Genomic DNA, 23,787 nt, shown 5'->3' on the forward strand with positions numbered 1-23,787 from the left:
ACCTCTTCCTTTCCCCTCAGAACCTCGTGGTTCTTCCTCTCTATGGCTGCGGCGCCTAGGTTTAAATCCCAGCACCCATCTTCCTTTGCAGCCCCATTTCCGACTCCTCCTACAGTCAGTTACACCTGCCAGCATCCCCATATTTTTCCAGCTTTACTGGGCTGCCATAGTAAGTCTGGGCAGGTGTGGCCCCATGGCGTGGAGCCAATCATCTCTGAGCTCTCCCACAGGCCCTATAACCTGGGGGAGTTGCTTCCCAGTCCCATCTTGGGTGGAATTTGGTCCCATCCCCCTGGCTCAAAGCATGCCCACAGCTACTTAACACATCCATGAAAGCAGTTAAAGGTTATAGATATGTTAAATGACTGTCCCAGGGGTTAGCTGCAAAGCTGTTGCTACCCAAAACAGCTCTGAATGGCCCTGTTCCATGTGTCCCATCCCCCCTGGCTCAGGCCTGTGGGGGTGAGGACATCCTACATACATTTTTCTAATATTTCCTGGACACCCCGAGTCCTGGTCCCTTCTTGGGGCCCTCCTCTTGGCTGCACCCTGCTTCAGTACCAAAGGAATGGACAGGACAAGCGGCCACAGGCGGATTCCAGCCACACAGGAACTGAATATAGGATAAAGGCGGTGTTTGAGTTCAGTGAGAAAATAGGAGTTTATTTAACAAATAGTGCAGACACAACTGGTAAAATGGAATCGTGCCCTGGTCACACACCATATTATTAAAAGATTGGTTCCAGAAAGATCAAAGAGGTACCTGTAAAAAACACAACTGTAAAACCTCACGAGAAAATACAGGCACTAAGTGAGGCGGGGTGGGAAGGACCTAGGGAAACTCCTCGGCTAGTTACAGTGTTTTTGGAAGGGAGCCTGGCAGCGTGGAGTGCGGTCAGACATGGATTTTGCCCTTGACTCAGCAGCCCCACTGCTGGAAATGCAGCCGACAGAAATTGGATTTCCAGAACGAGGTGAAGGCACAGATGGAAGGACGCCTGCTGCAGGACCGGTGTGGAGAGGAGCTGGGAGTCAAAGACTTTTGGGTGGAATAATTTGAGTCATATTCATGCATCTTATACGTACAACCTCTTTTCAACCAAAAATGAACGTTCCGTACGGTTCAAACTCTGATTATATGAGCTGGAGGAAGGAAACCCCCCACCCCCACCGCCCAGGTTTTTGCTATCAGGGGGAGAGAGAAAATGGGAGAAGAGAAAGGTAAAGTAAGGAGGGGCCTGGAAGCTCTCCCTGCCCAAAGGAAGGGCAGGCCCGGACCGGTCCAGCACTTGCCTGGGCCACCGAGGGGTCCCAGTGCCTCAGGGACAGTGAACTGGGGTCTGGGACCAGGACTCACTGCATCGCCTTTGCCTTCAGGTGCAGAATCACTGTGTTCAGTAAATTGAAGAGTCCCATTTAGACTTTTAAATGAAAAGATTTTTTTCTTTTTCTTTTTTATGTTTTAGAGAAAGGGGAAGGGAGGGAGGAAGAGAGGGAGAGAAACATTGATCGGTTGCCTCTTGCTCGCCCCTGACTGGGGACCAGGCCCGCAACTCAGGCATGTGCCCTGACCTGCAACCTTTTGGTTCACAGGCCGGCACTCAATCCAAGAGTCATAGCAGCCAGGGCTAAATGAAAAGATTTTTAAAAAATTGTCCTTTCTAGGCTCCCTTGCCTTGACCCTCCCCGCCCCAGTTCGTTCATTCACTCATTCTCTCTTTCTTTCATTCAACCACTCTTTCCCCAGCACCTACTGCGGGCTAGGCCCCCTCCGGGCCCTGGGGAGGCAGCTGTGAACAGACTAAACTCCTGCCCTGCAGCGGTGGCGGTGACAGTCAGTGATAAAATCAACCAGTAAGTGCTGGGAAGCAGGGAGAAGAAAGGGAAGGCAGGTGGTGCTGGGGGAGGTGGGGAGGTTCAGTGTTAAAAGGCAAGGCCAGGGGAGACTGATGCCTTTGGAGGACAACCTGAGGGAGGAGGTGAAAGGGCAAGATAAGATGCTACCTAGGGGAAGTGAGGTCCTGGCCATGGGACAGTGTGAGCAAAGGTCCTGAGGTATGCAGCTGAGGAACAGCAAGGCAGCCAGCATTCTTTCCTTCCTTCCTTTCTTTTTTTAAGAGAGAGAGAAACATCGATTCATTGTTCCACTTATTGATGTATTCATTGGTTGCTTTTGTATGTGCCCCGACCAGGGATCAAACCTGCAGCCTTGGCATATTGGGATGACGCTCTAACCCACTGAGCTGCCTGGCCAGGGCACAGCCAGTATTCTTCCCACTCTCTCTAAAATGTGAGCTCTGGGCCCATGCTCCTCCCCAGCTCAAATCCCTTCTGTGGTCCCTGACCCCAGGCCCACCTTCCATACCTTATCCATCTCCCCTCACTTTTCAGCCCTTTGTAGGGCGTCGTACCAGTTCAGCTCTGTTCTGGCACAATCCACGTGGCGACAGCCTTGGGTCACACAGGTTAAGGTCTCTCTCAGTCCCACATGATTGTTCCCACTCCAGATGCCCATCACAATCCAGGTTGTTACCTGAGCTTCTGACCCAGCAGCTCTAAATCAGAGGTTCCCACAACTTCTTCAGTTTCCAGTGTTCCAGGGTAGCGTGCTGTTTTTAACCACCAAAATACTGATATTTTTGTGCAGCAATATTTTCTGAAATGTGACACGTGACTGATTGATGTCTTAAGCTGCCCCCAGACAGCTGCAGGCTGCCTTGTAACTTCACATGGAACCAGGCGCACTCCTTTGGAAAGCCTGCTGACCGCATCCCTCTCCGCTGGCATTCACACAAGCATTTTGAGGCAATTGCAGATTCACTTGCAGTTTTAAGAAATGATGTACCTGGCCAGCATGGCTCAGTTGGTTGGGGTTTCATTCCATAAGACTGAAGGGTCACGGGTTCTATTCCCAGTCAAGCCCAGTTTGTGGGTTTGGTCCTGGTTGGGGCCTGTACAGGAAGGCACCTGATCAATGTTTCTCTCTCTCCCCCCCCCCACCTCCCTCCCTCCCTCTCTGAAAGCAATGAAAAAAAAATGTCTTCAGGTGAGGATTAAAAAAAAGAAAGAAAAAAAAAAAAAAAAAAAAAAGCAAAGCAGCCCTGGCTGGTGTAGCTCAGTGGATTGAGCACCAGCCAGTGAACGAAAAGGTCACTGGTTCGATTCCCAGTCAGGACACATGCCTGGATTGCAGGTCAGGTCGCTGGTTGGAGGCATGCAACAGGCAGCCAGCTGATGTTTCTCTCTCACACATTGGTGTTTCTCTCCCTCTCTTTGTCCCTCCCTTCCACTCTCTCTGAACATAAATAAATAAAATCTTTAAAAAAAGAAATAATACAAAGAGATCTTGCCGTGGCCGGGTAGCTCAGTGGTTAGAGCAACGTCCCACTGAGGGCAAGGTTGCAGGTTCAATCCAGGGGCAGGGCACATACAAGAAGCAACCAACAAATGCATCAATAAGTGGAGCAACCAATCAGTTTTTTCTGTCTCTCTCCCTTCCTCTCTCTCTTAAATCAGTCAATAATTTTTTTTAAATATATATTTTGTGCCCTTCGCTCAGACTCCCCCCAATAGGAACATCTTATAAAATGATAGTACAGGCAGTTCTTCTATTCACAGCAGCTCTGTTCTATAAAGTCGCTGCCAACCCCAAGTTCCGGGATTCTGAGCCACTGCTCCTGTGGCCGGGGCTGGGGAAGGCAGGGCTCCGTTCCTGCAAGCCTCTGGTCACGTTTTCAGGAACCGGTTCATCAACACATAATTTCGTTTCATTTGTGTTTCTGCTTAAAGATAGCAACACTGTTGGCTGCTCCCCCTGAACTCAGGCAAGTGAAGGAAGCTATCCAACACATTTTAAAAAATGTGTGTATTTTCGCCACAAGGCCCATCCCTGCCTCCTTGCGCTGAGGAGCGCTGGATGGCTCTTCGGCACCACGCTTGTGGACCATTTTAAACAGCAGTCACCCGCAAAAAGCGCAAAAATGTGAAACCGCAGCACTAAATAGACCGTGAAAAGGACGCTTGTTCAAAGCGGGAGAGCTGAATGGAGGAGGCAAAGCTTCACCTTGTTCGACCCCAGCTGGGAATGCGTGTGTTGGGCAGGCAGCTCAGGGGTTTTTGTGGGTTGTTTTTTTGGCCACTCTGTACACATCTGCGCACGACCGCTACAGTGCTCAAGACTGGCTTAAGTATGGTGCAGTGAGTATTTATTTTGGGATCTCTATGTATTTGCCTCACAAACACGGAATCCGCAAATAATGAGGACCCACTGTCTGACAGGGGTGTCCAACCCGCGGCCCGCGGGCCTCCTGCAGCCCACCATGGCTGTAAATGCGGCCCAACACAAGATCGTAAGTTCACTTAAAACAGGAGATTTTTGTGGTTGCTAGCGCCCTTGGCGCTGTCAGCCAAGGGCGGGGCGGCATCACAGGGAAGGAAAGGCCAGGCTGTCTGGCTAATCTCCACGAGACTCAGACTCCTAGCAGCCTGGCCTTTCACCTCGCGTTTCCCCCTGGGCTGCGCTGGGCTGGCCTTGCCTTTCCCCAGTGCCAGGAGAAGTTCTCTCTCCCTTCTCCACCTTGAATTCATTGTCAGCCACGTAGGTAACGATCTTCGGCCTGTCTTCACTCGGGTTGCGATAACTACCCACACACTGTACTTCTCAGCTGTTTTGTGTATGATGCGAGGTACACATCCAATCTCGCACCCCACGAGTGTTACCGTGGTTGGTGACGTGAGCTGCAAAAATTCACGAAGAGAAGTAAGTGCAGAGAGTAAGGTTCCCCTCCCACTCCCAAATAGTTTATTTATTTATTTTTAGAGACGAGAAGGGAGGGAGGGCGAGAAACCATGTGTGGGTGCCTCTCGCACGCCCCCTGCTGGGGACCTAGCCTGCAACCCAGGCTTGTGCACTGCCCAGTGATTGAACCTTTCCGTTCATAGGCCGGTGCTCAACCCACTGAGCCACAAATACATTCCCCAAGAAAGGAGAGGGGCATGGTGGGCAGAGATGCACCAGCCCTGGGGGGTGGGGGTGCTACTGTGTGGGCTCTGGGCTGTTGGGGCGTTGTAACACGAGGCTGCAGTTTGTTCCCATGTCATATTCGGCCTGTGGCTGTAGGGAGCAGTTAGTCACGTCCTGTTCTTGCTTTCCAGTCCTTGCCAGTCCTGGGGACATAAGCTCAGAAGAGTCCACCCACAGTCATGTTTAACAAGGTCACAGACCTGCTCGGCGGGTGGTGCCCAGATAGCAAATGGCACTGACTTAATCTTTTCTCTGTGCATAACCTGCCTCCTTTCCCCATCTTCTAGGGCTTCTGAAGCTGTTTTCCTCTCCCTCTTTAGACCATTTTCTCATTTGGTTGTTTGTCTTTTTCTTATCAATTTGTAGGAGTTCTTTATATATTGTGACTAGAAATCACTGTTAGGTACACGTGTTGCAAATATCTTCTCACAGCTTGTGGCTCCTCTTTTCATTTTGTTTGTCTGAAAGAGACCTGTGTTTTCTTCTCAACATTTTGATTTGCACCATTAGGTCTTCGATCCACCTGGGGATGACTTTTGTGTGCGGTTGGAGGTAGTGATTCCACCTCCCACCCTACAACTCACATCCTCGCCCTGTGATCTGTAAGGAGACTTCTGTCTCCTGGCAAATCTCCATGGTCTCTCTCTCTCTCACACCCATGTCTGTCTTCCCCCTCTCCTTCCCCCAGGCCATTTATCCCTGCTTTCTTCCCCCTAACCTCCAAGGGCCCTTCTTCTGCCTCTGTAACTTGTTTCCTGGGCCCACGCAGCTCCGCTGCCTCACTTCTTCCACTTCTGTGACTTTCTAAATAAACTTTTGTTTGTAAAACAAACAAACAAACAAACAAAGCCTCCATGGTTGGCTGGACCTGCTTCTGGGCTCTCTGTGCTTTTTTGTCAACTTGCTCATCTCATGTTATACAAACACCACGGTCTCTTAGTCCTAAAGGCTGAATAATAATGATCTGGATATCTGGCTGGGCCAGCCCCTCATGTTTGTCCTCAAAATTACCTTGCTTTTTCTTGCAGCTTTATTTTCCCACATGTATTAGTTTACTAAGTTACTGTGAGAAATTACCCAAACTGACCCTGGCTGGTGTAGCTCAGCAGATAGAATACTGGCCTGTGAACTGAAGGGTCACCGGTTCGATTCCCAGTCAAGGCACATGCCTGGGTAGGGGCCCAGGTCCTTGGTTGCAGGCGTACAAGAGGCACCCAACTGATGTTTCTCTCTCTCGCTCTCCCCACCAACACAAATAAATAAAATTTTTTTAAAAATTGAAAACAACCCTCATCTCCTTGCTCCTACATCCCACTCCAGCTACTGCCCCGTTTCTCTGTCTTTTATAGCAACACTTCTTCCTAGGCGTTTGTGGGGGCTGGTACCCCAGTTCTCTCCCCCAGCCTCTCCAGAAGCCACTCTGACCAGTTTTTCCCTCAGCACTACAACGGCCCTGCCCCCTCACCCTGCCCACCAAATCCAGGGGTCTTCCTCAGCCCTCCTCTTATTTCAGCACTCAGAAACATTTTACCTTTTTCTTTTAAAAACTGAGATATATTCACATACATATCATAAAAGTCACCTTTTAAAAGTGAGCGATTCAGTCACTTTTTGTACATTTGCTGGGTTATACAACCACTGTCACAATCTAGGTATAGAACATTAAATTTTTTTTAAATTTTATTTATCTTAGAGAGGAAAGGAGAGAGAGAGAGAGAGAGAGAGAGAGAGAGAAAGAGAGGAGAGAGAGATTTGTTGCTCTATTTATTTATGCATTCATTGATTGATTCTTGCATGTGTCCTGCCCGGGGATTGAACCCACAACCTTGTCATATCAGAACAATGCTCTAACCCACTGGGCTACCTGGCCAGGGCAGTCCAGAACCTTTTCACCATCCCAAAAAGGAAAGCTCATTCCTCCCCCTCAACCCCGCCACTGGCAACCACTGATCTACTTTTTATCTTTATGGATTCGCCTACTCTGGATAGTTCATATTATAAATGGGATCCCAAAATATAGTCTTTTGTGTCTGGCTTCACTCACTCAGCATGTTTCCAGGATGCATCCATGTTGTAGGATGGACCAGAACTTCATTCCTTTTTTTTAAAGGATTTTATTTATTTACTTTTAAAGAGAGGGGAAGGGAGGGAGAAAGGGATAGAAACATCAATGTATGGTTGCCTCTCGCATGCCCCCTACTGGGGACCTGGCCCACAATCCAGGCCTGTGCCCTGACTGGGAATTGAACCGGTGACCCTTTGGTTCGCAGGCCAGCGCTCAATCCACAGAGCCACACCACCCAGGGCAGAACTTCATTCCTTTTTATGGCTGAAAAAGAATTGCATTGTGTGGCTATAGTCTATCTTGTTTATCCATCATCAGTTAATGGGCATCATGTTGTCTCTACCTTTTGGCCGGTATGAACAGTACTGCTGTGAGCACTCACGTGCGTGAGCGGTGCTGCTTGAACACTCACGTGTCAGCCTTTTGCGTGAAGACAAGTCTCCATATTCTTGGGTTCATGTCGATATTGTGTACTTAAATGTTATCTCTCTTGGTTAAACAAGTAGGAGTGGGGTTGCTGAGCCATAAAGTGGGTGTAATGTTTAACTTTACAAGAACCTGCCCGTCAGTTTTCAAGAGGCCGCTCCATTTTGCACGCCTGCCCACCTCAGGAGAGGCCCCTCCTGCAGGTGGGGCAGGGAGTGCGCCATCGCCTGGATGGTTCCAAGGAGCCGCTCTCACAGGGGTACGTGACCTCAACAGCACTTAAGGCGTGACTACACCATCCTCTTGAGCACTTTCCCGGGTGATCTAAGGCCACTCTTCCCTTCCTCGTTGGCTGTTCTGTCTCTTTCGTTTTCTGAGCTCTCCTCTTTGTCTCCACCTCAGCCACATACCCCCCTGGTGATCTCTGCTGACCTCATGGTGGCAGATGCCATCAGTGTTCTGGTGACTTCCAAATGTCTATTTCTGGCCTGCACCTCTCTCCCGAGCCCCAGAGCCCGTAACCCCTCCCTCCGCAGCGTCTCCTCTGGGAATCCCAACAGCTCAGGCTTGGCCCATTCCTCCCACCATCTCCTTGCTTCTGGACAATGAGACTAGTCCTCCAGACGCGTGGGTTGTAAAATCAGGAGCAACCTTTGACATTTCTCCCACCCTACATCAAGTTGTCAGCAAACCGCCTTGGCTGGGTGGCTCAGTTGGTTGGAGCATTGTCACCTACACCAAAAAGTTGCGGGTTCGATCCCCAGTCAGGGCATGTTGGGAGGCAACGGATCGATGTCTCTCTCTCATATCAATGTCTCTCTCTCTTCCTTTCTCTCTAAGATCGATAAACATATCCTTAGATGAGGATTTTTTAAAAATTGTCAGCAAATCCTACTGATCCCAGCTCCAAAATATGCCCAGGATATGATCACTTCCTTTCCTTCCACTGCCTTGCTGGGGCCCAAGCCAGCGTCACCTCTTAGCTGGATCGTTGTAATCACTTCCTCACTGGCCTCCCGGCTTCCAGGTTCCACCCTGGAGGTTCCCATCCTGTGCTTGCTCACAGCAGACCTGGCAGATCCTCGTCCCTCCTCAGCTCATAACACTCCTGTGCCCCACACATTGTATGATTCTACATCTATGAAGCGTTCAGAACAGGCAAGCCCAGCCCTGGCTGGTGTGGCTTAGTCGGTTGAGTGCTGGCCTGAGAACCAAAGGCTTACCGGTTCGATTCCCAGTTAGGGCACATGCCTAGGTTGCGGGCCAGGTCCACACACTGATACTTCTCTCCCTCTCTTTCTCCTTTCCTTCCCCTCTCTCTAAAAATAAACAAACAAATAAAATCTTAAAAAAAAAAAAAAAAAAAGAATAGGCAAGCCCAGAGGCAGACATGACCTAGGGCTGGGGAAGGGGATGGAGGAATGGAGGGGTGACAGCTAAGCATACTACAGGTCTCTTTCTGAGGTGATACAAATGTTCTAAAATTGATTGTGATGACAGTAACACAACTCTGTGAGTATACAAAAAAGCCACTGAATTGTATACTTTTTAATTTTTTATTTCTTTAGACAAAGAGAAAAATCTCTTTAGAAAAAAGATTTTATTTATTACTAGAGAGAGGGAAAGGGAGGGAGAAAGAGAGAGAGGGAAGCATTGATGTGAGAGAGAAACACTGATCAGTTGCCTCTCTCGTAAGCTCCCTGACCGGGACGGAACCTGGGGCACAGGAAGGCGCCCTGACCGGGAATCGAACCAGGGACCTTCACTTTGCAGGACAATGCCCAACCCACAGAGCCACATCAGTCAGGGTCTGAACTGTACCCTTTAAATGAGTGAATTGTATGGTGAGCTGTAGTTCAATAAAGCTGTTATCACCTTCTCCCAGCTCCCCAACAAAAAACCCTTCCCCTGGCTCTCGTCTCACACAGAGTGACCCAGTGTCCTCTCTGCAGCTGGCCTGGCCCTGTGTGCTCTGCCTCCCCCTTCCACCCTCGGCCCCACTATTTCCTGAGCACATCGCCTCCCCTCTCTGCTCACTCTGTTTCAGCAGTGCTGGCCTCCATCTAAAAAAATATATTAATTTTAGAGAGAGAGTGAGAGAAACATTAATTTGTTGTTCCACTTATCAATGCATTTATTGGTTAATTCTTGTATGTGCCCTAACCCAGGATCGAACTTGCAACCTTGGTGAATCAGGACGATGTTCTAAGCAACCGAGCTACCTGGCCAGGGCTAGCAGCATCCTTGCATATCCTGCCTCAGGGCCTTTGCACTTGCTGTTCTGCTGCTTGGGACACTTCCTCTAAAATTCCCTGTGGTTCTTTCTCTCACCTCCTTCAGTTCCAGCTCGATGTCACCTCCCCCAAAGAGGCTTTCTGTGCTCTCTCCCAGGATCCCCTCCCCTCTCTCAGCTTCAGCTCCATAGCATCCCCGCTTCTGTCATACTGGACATGGACTTGTAATTGCCCCCTCATCCTCAGGAAAAAGTGAGCTCCCTAAGGGCAGGGATTTATCCTGCTCACTGCTGTATCCCCTGGTATTAAAACAGTCTGGAACATAGTAGGTGCCCAAGAAACCTTTGTTACATACACAAATCGTCAAACACTCTCTGCATCCTTCCCTCTCTGAGCCTCAGGCCCACGTATCCAAGGGCCTCTTGGTTGCCTTTCCCCGCTGACTGATGGCTCACAAAATAGGAGTTGAAGGTAGCCCCCCAAAAGGACACGTCCAGGTCCCGGAGCCTGGAACGTGGCCTTATTTGGAAAAAAATGTGTCTTTGCAGATGTAATTAAGTTAAGGATCTTGAGGTGAGATCACCCTAGATCATCCTGGTGGTCCCTAAATCCAATGACAATTGTCCTTGCGGGAGACAGAAGAGAAGATGCGGACGTAGAAGAATGGCCATGTGAAAGCGGAGGTGGAGACCAGGAGTCCCAGGAAGCTGGAAGAAGCAAGGGAGGACCCTGCCCCAGAGCCTTCAGAGGGGACCCGGCCCTGCCCACACCTTGGCCTCAGACTTCCGACCCCCGGCCTGGGAGGGAATCCATGTCCCTGAAGCCACCCAGAGTGCGATCACCTGTTACAGCAGCTGCAGGAAACTGATACAGCTCCATCACCTCAGCATATTCCTCAAACCTGTTCCTTCCCCAGGGCCTGCTAAGGGACGACCTCAGCTCCCACCCCATCACTGGGCTGCAGCCTCAGCCTGCGTGGCTCCCCCCACCCTCACCCCTGCACAAGCAGTTGGTCTGAAAGCCGTGCTGCTTTAAGCCACTGAGTCAGTGCAGTATCAGTAAGAACAAACGCCCTGACTGTCTCTGCAAGGGAATTCCCCCTCCAAGCCTCAGACCCCCAGGTGTCAAGTAACGATCGTCAGAACTGGGGCTCCTTGTCCACCACTTCAGACATCGCCAGTGTTTCTGCTGGGGCCGTCCGTGCACACAGCCAGCACTCAGTGTCTGCCCAGGGAATGCGTGCTCATGACCTTAAACTTTCCCAGGATTGACTCATTTAATCCTCAAGCGCCCCTGTGGGGTAAATGCTGTCGCCCCATTTTCCAGATGAAGACACTGCGGCTGGAGCGGTGAAGCGACTTGCCCAAAGGGTACCCCACGTGTACACGGCTGAGCTGGGAGAGGAGGGGAGGCTGGGTAACATCGTAAGAGCTGTGACCACGTGCCTGGCGTGGTTCTCGGCCTGCCAAGGGCTCCGGTCACGGTCATGGTCACGGGTGGGGCCAGCAGTCATCACTCTGGTCTCGGTGGGCACGGGGGAGGGGGCACTGCCACCAGAGGGCACCAGACACACGCCAGGGGGGTCTTCTCATCACAGGGGCCAGAGGGCCGACAGTCTGGCTGTGCCTGGGACAGTCCCTGCCACCACAGGTGCCAGCAGCGCCACCGCCGGAGCCACTGAACAGGAGGCTCAGTGCCCACCCTCACAACAACCATCCAGTCTAGTGGTTAAAAAAAAAAAAAACCCCACAAAAACAAAAAACAAAATAAAACAGGATGCTGGGCCCACCTGCCTGGGCTTAAAACCAGCTCAGAAGCAATGTGGCTCAGCCACTGACTGGCTCTGTGACCTTGGGCGGGTCTTTGAACCTCCCTGAGCCCACCTGAAAATCGGGGATGCTAACCGTCCCTTCCCCATACTTATGAGGATTAAGCAAGTCAAGACGTGTCAATGCTCAGCACTACGCCCGGAAGTACTCAGCGCTCTTGGGTGCCAGCTGTGAACATTATTACTTTAGTAGCAAGTACTAGGTATCTCAACCTGTCGCCCCTTCCAGTCTTGGGGGTCCTCTGCGGGCAGGAGCCGATGTGAAGGGTCTTGTCAGCACACTAAGGAGTGTTTGCTGACTGACTCACGGCCGCACGGATGTCAGGGAGTCCTGAGTGCCCGTGGCTCCCCGGGAAGACAGACACGAGGCTGGGTGAGGACCACAGGTTTATTGGGGGCTCCACACACGCACATTCACAGCGTCACACGACAACGGCACAGTTACTCCGCACACGCAAGGGGGCCTCTGTCTGCAGCTGGGGCCCAGAGGCAGTGGGGTGCAGTCTCCTCCCTCGTGGCCCAGACCCAGCTGGGTGCCTTCCTCCTGGGCAGCTGGGGGAGGGGGCTGCTGTGGGGGGGCCCAGGCCTGGGGCGGGGAAGCGAGCAGGCGAGACTGGGAAGGCCGGGGCGCAGGGCCGCCGCCCTCACTCCAGGGACTGCAGCATCAACAGCTGCTTCAGCACCTTGGTCTGGCTGGTCTCCCGGATCTCGCCGGCCAGGAACATCTCGTCCACGACCGTGTAAACCTGAGCGAAGGGAGGTAAGGGGAGACCTGGTGTGAGGGAAGGCGTGCTGGGGGCTGGTCTGCACCTGGGAGCCAAGGGCTCCGAGGCCCAGAGCCAGGCAAGGGGCACCAGCAGAAGCCTGGGGGCAGCACCCTCCCTCCCCTCGCCTGTGTCTCCCGCAGCCCCGTCTTCTGGCAGGGGCGGGGGGGGGGGGGGCCCCACCTTGTAGAAGTTGAACACCAGGTCCAGTTCACAGACATTGTGGAAATACTCGTTTAAGACCTGGGAGAGGAAGACATAAGTGGTGAGAGATGAGCGGGGAGAGAGAGACACACACAGACAGGAACAGAGGGCATCAGACAGAGATGGCAGGAAAGGCGGGGACCAAGGCGGAGAGGGAGCGAGAGAGAGGGAGACAGAGACAGAGGTGGCGAGAAACAAGCCCTAAGATCAGACAGTGACAGAAAAAGGTGGCAAAAAAAGACAGAGACTGAGGCAGAGGGAGAAAGAGACAAACACAGAGACGCATGGGCAGAGAGGGGCGGGGATGGAGACAGATGGTGGCAGAAAGACAAGAGTGGGCTGGCACAGGAACAAGGACAGAGAGACAAAAAGAAACAGTGAGGCGGGTAGAGAGGCAGAGTTGGCCCGCTGCCGAGGGGAGGCCAAGGGGAGACCGGGGCGGGTCCGTGTAGGCTGAGAGGGGAGGCGAGGGCTGGTTCCCAGTACCAGAGGCTGCCCGGGGCCCAGCCTGCCCGCCTGCCCGTGCACGCACCTCCACGAAGTTGTGGATGGCCTCCAGGTAGGCCAGGTTGTTGTCGTTGACGTCCACGCAGATGCAGAAGTAGAGGCCGGCATAGCGTCGGTAAATGATCTTGAAGTTCCGGAACTGCGGGGCAGAGAGGCTGTCAGGGACAGGGCGTGCCCAGGGCCCAACGAGCTGGGCAGAGTGGGCCAGAACATTTAGTTCTTCATGCCTCTCATGGTTCCTGAGGCCCTGCTCTGCGTCTGACCCTATACTGGGGACACAGTGATGATGGAGACTGGCCTGGCCCTCCCCTCCTGGGGCTCAAAGTCAGTGGTGAGAGAGTCACCCTCAGACATCCCCAGAGAGGGCAGGGCTGGGTTTCGGGAGCCTGGAAGAGGGGGCTGCTAACAGCCTGGGGGTCCACAGGGCTTCCTGGAGGAGGGGGCACCTGACCTAAGATGTAGAGGATGAGCAGGAGTGAATGGGCAGGAATGTTCCAGGCAGAGGGAACAGCTTGTGCAAAAGCCCAGAACCAAGGGGGCTCCTGGCATGTCCCACAGATCCAGTCCACCTTTTCGAGGCTGCCTATCGCCTCTGAAGAGAGTCAAATTCCTTAGCCCTGAACCAAGTCATTCATTCATTCATTCATTCATTCATTCCACAAACGCTGCCTGAGCACCAACCATGGGGCAGGCTCTGTGCTGGGCAGCCAAGTCACTGCTGTTACCGCTGTAACCAAGACCCTCCCAGCCTTGCCCTTAACTGAGCTGTAATATAACACGTCTACAGTAACACACGCACAACCCCGGCACAAATACGCGTGGACGGGGGACGCAGACTCCAAGTTTACGTGTGTGAGCAGCTTGGGAGGTAGGCAGAGAGACACAGGCAGGCACATTAGACGGCAAAGCAGAGCCCTCGGCCAACACCTGGAAACCGCAGCTGCCGGTCGGGCAGGGCTGCAGCGCCACCTGGCAGCCACTGCGAGGGCCCACAGCAGTCCTGGATTTTTATTCTCTTTTCCCAGCTTATCCTTTTGTTCATTTCTAACATCATTACCATGATGCCTGCACATAATCCATGGACTAACAGGCATGCATCAGGGTGCATACTCTGCTTTTTCTAAAAAAAAAAAGAAAAAAAGAAAGATCTTATTCATTTAGAGAGAGGAGAGGGGAGGGAGAAAGAGAGGGAAAGAAACATCGAGGTGTGAGAGATACACCCATGGGTTGCCTCTGGCAGGCCCCCCACCCCTGACTTGGGACCTGGCTTGCAACCCAGGCGTGTGCCCTGACCCCTGACTGGGAATCGAGCCAGCGACCTTTCAGTTTGCAGGACAACGCACAGTCCACTGAGCCACAGTAGTCAGGGCTCCGCTTCTCTTTTTTAATGGATACGGATTGTAATCACGTGGTTGAAGACTCCTGCTGCGGGGAGAGGGTTCAAGGGAGAGGCCCGGGCAGGAAAACATCTGGCTACGTTCCCAACTGCCCGTCTTAGCAGCGTGCTCTCGGCAGGGTTGGACCCTTCCACCCTTCGCAGCTGGCTTCCTCCTGAGAGGCTCCCTCTCCTGCTGGCTCCCTGCTGGCTCCTTCCTCTGCCTCTGTGACTCAGTCTTCGGGCTGCTCAGAGGCCGGCCCTACGCCCGTGCGTCTTCTGCTGCCTACTCAGATAGGCCTGCCTGCTGGCTGCGGTGGGCCCCCTCTCTGAACAACTCTGGCCATGGGGGCCCTGTCCCAGGCCGGAGTGCTCCAGCTGTCCCTGTCCAGGGGCAGGTCTGTCTCTCTGTGGACGGTGGGCCCCAAGAGGGAAGGCTGGGGCTGTCCCCACCGTGTCCCCAACACTATCCAGCACCGCCCTGGACATCCAATAGGCGCTTCAGGGGACAGAATAATGTCCCATCCTCAGGGGTATCCACATCCTAATCCTAGGAGTCCATGAACTTTCCCGTGATGTCACATGGCCAAAGGGACTCTGCAGATGAGATTAAGCTAAGGATCTTGAGGTGGGGACATGACCTTGGACTGTCTGAAAGGGCCCAGTGTGATCATGAGGGTCCCTATGAGGGAAAGAGGAAGGCAGGAGAGGTGCATCAGGAGAGAGTTCAAGACTATGCTGCTGGCTCTGAGGAGCCCAGGCGGCTGACAGGGCAAGGGGACGCCTTCTCCCCTGAGCCTCCAGCAGCTGGCCCTGCTCACGCATTTCGGACACCGGACCTCAGGAACTGCAGGACTAGTTTCTATCATTTTACGCCACTAAGTTTGTGGTGGTTTGTTCTAGCAGGAACAGGGAACTGACACAGGTGCTAAGCAATGTGCATTAATGAATAAACAAGAGGAAGAAAGTTTGGATGGCTGGGCCTTCTGGCTGGTTCTTTGTCCCTTTGTTTCCCCTCATAAGTCTCCTCCTCCAGGAAGCCTGCCCTGACCTCAATCTCATAAGAGAGACATTTATTTAATGTTTCCCCTTTGTGATCTGCCCCGGTTTGTTGGGGGAGGGACAAATTCTGTCATTCCCCACCACATCTCCTCCTCCAGGAAGCCCTCCCTGACCCCTTGCTGGGTCAGGTGCCCTCCTCCTGCCAGGATGCTCCATCCTAGCCCTGCCCACTCTAGGCTGGCATTTTCTGGACACAGGTCTGTGTCCCTTACCGGGCTGCCTCAGTCCCCACTGTGAGCTGAGCACAGGGATGGTGGCAGAGGAGGCACCTAAGGAACGGTTGTAAATAAACGCACAAATGAACAAACGAATGTATGGTCTGGATAGGGAAGAAACTAGTATCTGAGACTCAGGCCCCTGGTGTCATTCTGACCAGCCGGCCTCTTGGGCAGCTCCTGCCTATTCAGGCCTACAGGGTGCCCCGTGTCCCTCAGAGGTCCTTTCGCAGCACTTCACACGGACCCGGCACAACACTGGCATCGGGGTGCCCGAGAGTGGGCACCCCCGACGTCCCTGCTCCCCCTCTCCTGGAGCCACACTGCTCTCAGCAAGGCCACCAGTGACCTCCACTGGCAGCCGCCAGGGGCCAGTCCCTGTCCTCCTCCTGGACATGCTTTCCCCTCGGCTGCTGGGACACCCGGATCTCCTGGCTTCCCTCCTCCTCCCCCACCTCCAGCTGTGACCTCTCCTCCTCTCTGCTCACCTCTGTCTATCCTCAGTCCCCTGGTGAGTCTTGTCGCTCCCTCCTGGATGTCTCCACAGGAGTGGGGACTGGCAGACACCTCACCCCTGATCTTCACCTCCACCTGCTCTTTCCACAGGCTGCCCTGCCTCAGAAAATGCCAGTGCCGTCCCGTCGGCGGCCCTGCTCTCTCTCACACTCCACATCTAATCCTTGGCTCTCCTTCCAAGTCTTCTCGCCACCCCCACGGCTTCCACGCCAGTTCCAGTCACCAGCATCAGTCGCCTGCTGTGGCCTCCCTGCTCCTTCTGCTTTTGCCCCCTACAGAGGGATCCCTAACTCAGCCTGAGTCCCTCTTCGGCTCAAAACCCTCCATGGCTGCCACCTCACTCAGAGGCAGAGCCCAAGTCCTCCCACAGCCCACAAGGCCTTGCGCCATCTGCCCCTGGTGTCTCTCTGTCCCCACCTCCACCCCACCCCTCACTCCACCTCAGACAGGCCAGCTGTCTTGCCACTCCAGGCACACCCCACTGTGTTCCCGCTTCAGGGCGTGGCACTTGCCACTTCCCTGGGCTCGGAATGTTCCTCTTTCAGGTACCATTTCTTTTCACCCCTTCAATCCTTCAGGTCTTGGCTCAGATGTCACCTCTTCAATGAGATTTTCTGATCAGGCCATTCAAAGCTGCATTCCAACCCCAGGGCACATACCCCAGTGCTTCCACCCCCCACAGCTTCTGCCTTAAGTTCCCGGGCCCCTATCCCCGCCTGACACACTGTATTTTTACCGTCGGCTCTCTGAGGGCGGGGACTTGGTTGTGTCTGTTTTGTCTACTGCAGTATCCCCAGCACCTAGAACAGCGCCTGATACACAGCAGGCTCTCAATAAATATTTGTTGGATTCTTCAGGACAATCATCCTGGTCTCTTAAACAGGCCAATACCAGGGTAATTACAAGTAGAGATTTGCCTTGGATTGTGTGGCTCAGTGGATTGAGTGCCGGCCTGAGAACCAAAGGGTTGCCGGTTTGATTCCCAGTCAGGGCACATGCCTGGGTTGCAGGCCAGGTCCCCAGTAGGGGTGCATGAGAGGCAACCACACATTGATGTTTTTCTCTCTCTCTTTCTCCCTCCCTTCCCCTCTCTCTAAAAATAAATAAATTAAAAAAAAAAAAGGTGGAGATTTGTCAATGAAGAGACAGAAGAGACACAGCAAACAGAGCAAGGTAAGACCTGTGATTGGCTTTGAACAATCAGCATTGACAATGTAAGGGAAATTTAAATATTCTGTGGGTAATAGAGTATTCAGGAAGTATGATGAATTTTATCAGGTTTGCTAATAATATTGTGGCAATGTGCCCTGGCCAGGTGGCTCAGGTGGTTGAAGCATCATCCTGTACAACAAAAGTTTGCAGGTTTGATTCCTGGTCAGGGCACACACCTAGGTTGCGGGTTCCATTCCCAATCGGCACATGTATGGGAGGCAACTGATCAACATTTCTCTTTCCCATTGATGCTTCTCTTTCTCTCTCCTTTCCTCTCTGGCTAAAATCAATAAACATATATTCAGGTGAGGATATTTTTTATTTTTTTAAAGATTTTATTTATTTATTTTTAGAGAGAGGGGAAAGGAGGGAGAAACAGAGGGAAAGAAACATAACCGTGTGTTTGCCTCTTGTGCGCCCCCTACTGGGGACCTGGCCTGTAACCCAGACATGTGCCCTGAATGGGAATTGAACCGGTGACCCTTTGGTTTGCAGGCCAGCACTCAATCCACTGAGCCACACCAGCCAGGGCAGGATTTAAAAAAGTATTATTGTGGCAATGTAAGGAAAGGCCTTTATTTTCCAAGATGCAACCTGAAATATGTTGACTATAACTTAATTTCAAATGTTGCTGTAAGGGATGGTTCATTATAGTATTCTCTATAGCTTTGGCTGTTTCACCATTTTATAGAGGCTTTTTAAAAGGCACCCAAAAACCCTGACCAGTGTGGCTCAGTTGGTTGGAGCATTGTCCCACAGACTAAGGGATCACAGGTTCGATTCCCAGTCAGGGCACATCCCCAGGTTGTAGGTTCGATCCCTGGTCGGGGCATGTACAAGAAGTCAACCAGTTGATGTTTCTCTTTATCTCTCTTCTCTCCCTTTCTCTCTCTCTCTCTCTCTCTCTCTCTCTCTCTCTCTCTTTAAAAGTAATGAAAAAATAATAATAAATGAATAAAAGGCACCCCCCAAATTCTTCACCCCCCCAGAAAGAGAAAAGGCAAAATATGAATACTGATTAAATCTGGTCAGTGGGGCCATGAATCTTCAGTCAGCTTCTCCCTCACTGTACTGATCTGTATGTCTGAAAACTTTCACAACGCAAAGTACCATAAAAAAGGGAGACCGCAAGCCAGAAGCGTCTTGGGTGAATGAATGAATGAATGAATGAATGAATCTGCAAAGGAAGGAGGGTCTGAGGGGCAACTGCATGCAGAGGCTGGGCAGGAGACTGGGCAGGAGGGGTGAAAGGAGGCAGGGTGGCAAGGGGGTTGGGGGTGGGAGCGGGGGTCCATCACCTCCACAAAATTGGTGTGCTTGGCATCTCGGACAGTGACCACAGCGTGCACCTCCTCGATCAGCTTCTGTTTCTCATCATCATCAAACTGCATGTACCACTTGGCCAGGCGCGTCTTGCCCGCCCTGTTCTGGATGAGGATGAAGCGGATCTGGGGGCAGAGAGAGGAGGAGGAAGTGAGAGGCAGGGAGGAAGGGCCAGTGCTACACACACCCAGCAGCCCCACCCATCCCCACCAGGCAGAAAAGGTCCACACCTCCCCGCTGCCTGCCTTCCCCAGGGCCCATCCAGGCGGGCCTGGCCACGTGCTCCGGTCCTGTGTTCCTCCAACACCCTGCAGAGTGATTTCTCTCACGGAGCAGCCAACTCGGAACTCCAGGGCCCTGACTCTGAGGCTCTCTACCACCTCTTGCCTGCCTGACCTCGGACAAAAGATCTGCCTCCTCAAGCATCCATTTCCCCCCCGCAAAACAAGTTTCCTTAGAAGACCATCTTATCAGGCTGTTGGGCAGGTTAAATAAGTTTATAAAAATAGTTCAGGGGTGGGCACTTTGCAGGCAGTCAGTAAAGTTGGGAATTTCAGACTTTTTTGGTAGGAGTCCTGGCAACACAAACTTCTTTTTACTTATTTTAAAAAAATGAGATATAATTCACATACCATAAAGACATGCAAAATGTATACAATTCAATGGTTTTTAGCATATTGATACAATTGTGCCAAAACCGCCACTATCCCCACCCATCCGCAGTCACTGTCCCCCCTCAGCAACAACTAGTCTTTCTGTCCCCATGGATTTGCCTGTTGTGGACCTTTCCTGTAAGTGGAATCATACAGTGTGAGACCTGCATCTGGCTGCTCTCCCTCAGCACGAAGTTTCCAAAGCTCACCCATGTTGCCGCGTGGATCAGCACTTCATGCCTTTTTAGGGCTGAACAGCATTCCCCGTTATGGATAGACCTCATTTTGTTTATCCATTCATCCGTGGACGGGCATCTGGGTTGGTTATACTTCCTGGCGATTATGAATAAGGCTACTATGGACATTCATGTACAAGTTTTTATGTGGAGATAAGTTTTCATTTCTCTTGGATAGATACCTACAAGTGGAATTGCTGGGTCATATCGAACTTTTTCAGGAACTGCTAAGCTATTTTCCAAAGCATCTGCCACTTCTTAAGTGACTTAACTGCTTGGTGCCTTAGTTTACCCACCTGGGAAGTGGGGCCACATGAGGATGTGATGAGGAACTCTGGGTCGGCCACAATGATCATCAGGGATGGTTAGAAATCTTGTGGTCTTTTTTGATTCTGAAGTGCCAGGTCACTTCTCACAGGGCTACTATGAAACCTGAACAAGTGCTCAGCAGGGTGCCTATGACACTGAGCACTTGATAAAATTAACTATGAATACAATGGAGGGGCATTTGACCAAATGGCTAAGAACACAGACTCTGGAGTCTGAGTGAATCCTGGCATTGCTTGCTGTGTGTCCATGGGCAAGTCACTTAACTTCTCTGGGCCTTAGTTTCCCCTTCTGTAGAATGGACATAATGAGAGTCCCTCCCTTATAAGGCTGTTGCACAGGTTAATAAACATACGGGGTATATAGTACAGTGACCAGCACAGACTAAGTGAAATATAAGTATTAGTTCTTGGTAGTATTGTCATTCATCATCATTTGACTGAGAAAACCATGGCCCAAGTTCTCCCAGCCAAGTTCACCCTGCCTTTGGGTCCAGCTCTACTTGAGGCAGGCATGCTTATGCCCACTGCATAGATAAAGAAACGAAGCTTAGAGAAGAGTCTCACAGCCAGCAAGCAGAGCTGGGAGTCCAATGATGGGGCTCTGAACCCCCTTACCCCGCCTTGTGGGAGCCTCTACCCTTTGAGGAGAGTCCACTCTCTTTCCTAGGCCTCATCCTCCACATATTCTTCCCCCCTTGCCTAACCAATTAAGCCGGCTTGGAACAGGATATTACACTCTCCTTCCAAGAACCTCTTCTGCTGAGCCAGAGAAAACCACTTCCTAGCAGGGCAGGGGTCGGAGCAGAAAGGAAATGGGCATGGGTGGGGTCGGGGTGGATCCACACCAGGCAGGCTCTGGCTTGACGCACAGAGCGGGAGACATACGGGGCATTCAGAAAGGAGAGCTAGAAGCAACCTTGCATAGTTGAGGGAGAGCTGTTCTGACACCACCCGCGTTCATCTCTTTTCCCAGCTCCCTGCCCAAATAATCCTTTCTTATGATCCAAAGCCCCATCCCGGGGATCAGGTGCCAAATACAACGCCCAGCCCTGGCTCCAAAAGCCCCATCCATCTCTCACTTCCAGGCCCACTCCGATTCCCCAACTCATCTCCCCCCATTGAAAGACCTGTTACATTGCACCCCATTCATTTGTATCATCCATTCCCTACTTCCAACCCTTCTTCCCCTTGCAGCAGTTTCCCCGATTCTAAAGGCCCATCCCTACAACGGTCTACTTCCCAGTCTCTCACCAGCAGTATCCCGCCTGTTTTAAACACTACTTCTTCGCCTGCAATGCGAGCTTCCTGCCTCTAGAGACCCCTTCTCTTCTGTCCCGAAGTCGGTGACTCCTCTCGTTCTTCTTCCACGCTCCTGCCACACTTCCAGAGGGCCTTCTTCTTGGGAATCGCCTACTCCACCTCCGATTCCTTCTTCCTACCTCCGAGACATTGCCTCCCTGTTTCAACGCGCCCCCCCCAAACACCTCCAACGTCACCCACTCGCACAGCCCTCTCCCCTTGCCACCTGATCTCCAACGACCCCTAGTCTTCAAACCCCAATGTACCCCCGCGCCTAGAATCATCGCTCAGTTCTCCGGTTCCCGGACTCTGATCGGCCTCAATGCCTAGAGCCCGCGCCCGGCCCAGACCATCGCACCGCGATGGGGGCGCCTGTCACTACCCGACCGAGCCTCCTTTCTGCACGTGGACCCACCCTTCTCCAGTCCCCAATGTGAGCGCGCCCCCGTTACCATGGCGACCCCCGTCCGGACCCCAGCTGCCCTGGTCCCTCGGCGACTGGGCGGCTCAGGCTCTGAAAACAGTTGGGGGACCCCGGGCTAGAGCGGACTTCCGGCAGAAAAACCCTCTTGCCCTCTCGCGCACAGCCCGCTGGGAATTGTAGTCCCAAGAATGGGTTTGGGCGTCCAGGTGACAAGCCGAGATAAAGAGACGGTCCTTTTTCCCAACGTGCTGCGCGACTGCCCGTTTCCCACAGCGCGGAAATGCCTGCTAAGATTTGTGGGGTGGGGTAGTGGGATGGAGGGTGCATGTCTCTTCCGAGGACTACAATTCCCGAAATGTGTGGCAGCCGGCAAGGTGAGCATTGCATTCTGGGAAATGTAGTTCTACTAATCCCGCCTCCAAGGCGAGAAGGGCATGCTGGGAATCGTAGTTTTAACTAAAAAACTGTGGGCCGGGGTCGAGGGTAGTAAGGAGCTAGAAATGTTACTGCCTTTCCGTGCTCACCCAATACTTTGTTTAAAATACGTTGAGTGTTTCCCTGTGGAAGACGGAGAGTAGTTTAAGAGCGTGAATTGGGAAGCTAGAATTGTGTGCAAATCCTGCCGTTGCATTTCCTAGTTGCGTGACTTTGGACCAGCCACCTCTTTTAATTTCTCTATAAAATAGGAGAGATCAAAAGGTCACCTCGGTATGATCGTTTTAAAGCTTTGATAAGTTTGGAAAGTACTTGCCACAGGGTTTGACACATAATAAATGCTCAGTAAACATTAGTTCATCGTTAACATGCATCAGGTAGTAGGGATCTTCTTCCTATCTGGAGGAACAGTCTTTAAGCTACTCAAACATGCCAAGGGCTTTCCCACCTCGTGCCTTTACTCTGCGCTTGCTATTACTTGGAAGGCCTTCCCCCGTTCATTCTAAATCTGACTTCTTTTCTTCCTTTAGTGTAAACGTCATCTCCACAGACCTGTTTAGAGGATCCTACACACACAGTTTCCCACTCCCCCCAAATTCTGTAGGCAGTTAGTTTAATTTTTATAGGCTTTATTATGACTTGTAATGATGTCATTTGGTGCATGTGTTGGTCTAGATCTCCCATTAAGTGGTAAGCTGTTGAGGGGAGCCGCGCTGTCTGTTAACTGCACCCACATTACCTAGAATATGATACGGCACATAGAAGCACCTAACAAAGGTTTACTGTTGATACTGCGGGGAGACTTGCCCTAACAAAAACAAAGCATATCCTAGAACAATGTAAACTTAAAATGTAGTATTGGCAGAAGAAGCAACACAAAACTATTGAACAATTGCAATAGCAAAAAGAGGCCAGCGATCATTTCTGCCTACTCGGTCTCCAGCAGGGCTGGGACCAGGGAGAGGTAAGTAAGGTGCCCAGGGTGGAAAATTTTAAAAGGCACTCACACTTAGGTCCTGGTCGAGCCTTTGCATGAGCCTTAAAGTGAGCACTTCCTTGAAGTTTGTTCTCCGGACACCTTGCTTGCTTCAAATTAGTCCCAGCCCTGATCTCCAGCGCTTAGCCTAGTGCCCGGCACCGGTCTGGGGTTCAAGAAATATTTACTGAATAAGTGAATGAACAGGAGGACAGACACTATACCCACCCCAGACAGCATTCAGGGGAAATAGTTCAAGACATTATGCAAATAAAAAAAATTACTTAGCAACAGTTGACATTTTTTATCTCACACAGTTCCTGAGGGGCAGGAATTCGGGGGCAGCTTTGCTAGGTGGTTCTAGCTTAGAGTCTTTCACGAAGTTGCTCACTCAGAGGGTTGGCTGAGGTTCGCTGGCTATTTGAAGGCCTCACTTCCTCACCAGGGGGACCACTGCGCAAGGACATGTGAGTGTCCTCTCATGGCAGCTGTTTCCCTCACAGTGAACGATCTGACAAAGGGCAAGGCAGAAGCTGCAATGTCTTTTATGAGCTTGCCTTGAAAGTAACACCCTGTCATTTCCACGATACCTTATTGCTACACAGATCAGCTCTACCTAATGTAGGAGGGGACATGAACACCAAGTATAGGTCATTCTGGTTGACCTTGAAGGCTGGCTAC

General features: G+C 51.8%; 1 protein-coding gene across 2 annotated transcripts; it reads right to left on the reverse strand.

Moving 5' to 3' along the window:
- Positions 1–11,950: 11,950 nt before the first annotated feature.
- On the reverse strand, positions 11,951–21,875 carry AP2S1 (adaptor related protein complex 2 subunit sigma 1). 2 transcript variants are annotated; one of them, XM_024569522.3, is made up of 5 exons: positions 21,724–21,875; positions 18,730–18,879; positions 13,077–13,190; positions 12,524–12,583; positions 11,951–12,322 (listed from the first exon to the last, which is right to left on the reverse strand). In XM_024569522.3, exons 1-5 carry the CDS (start codon positions 21,724–21,726, stop codon positions 12,221–12,223), a joined length of 429 nt encoding a protein of 142 aa, XP_024425290.1. In that variant the 5' UTR covers positions 21,727–21,875; the 3' UTR covers positions 11,951–12,220. The 2 variants fall into 2 exon arrangements, with proteins under 2 accessions (XP_024425290.1, XP_024425289.2); XM_024569521.4 differs by lacking the exon at positions 21,724–21,875 and adding an exon at positions 19,617–19,720.
- Positions 21,876–23,787: the final 1,912 nt, after the last annotated feature.

Source organism: Desmodus rotundus, chromosome 12 (assembly GCF_022682495.2).
Source record: "Desmodus rotundus isolate HL8 chromosome 12, HLdesRot8A.1, whole genome shotgun sequence".
In the NCBI taxonomy this organism is placed as follows: Eukaryota; Metazoa; Chordata; class Mammalia; order Chiroptera; family Phyllostomidae; genus Desmodus; species Desmodus rotundus.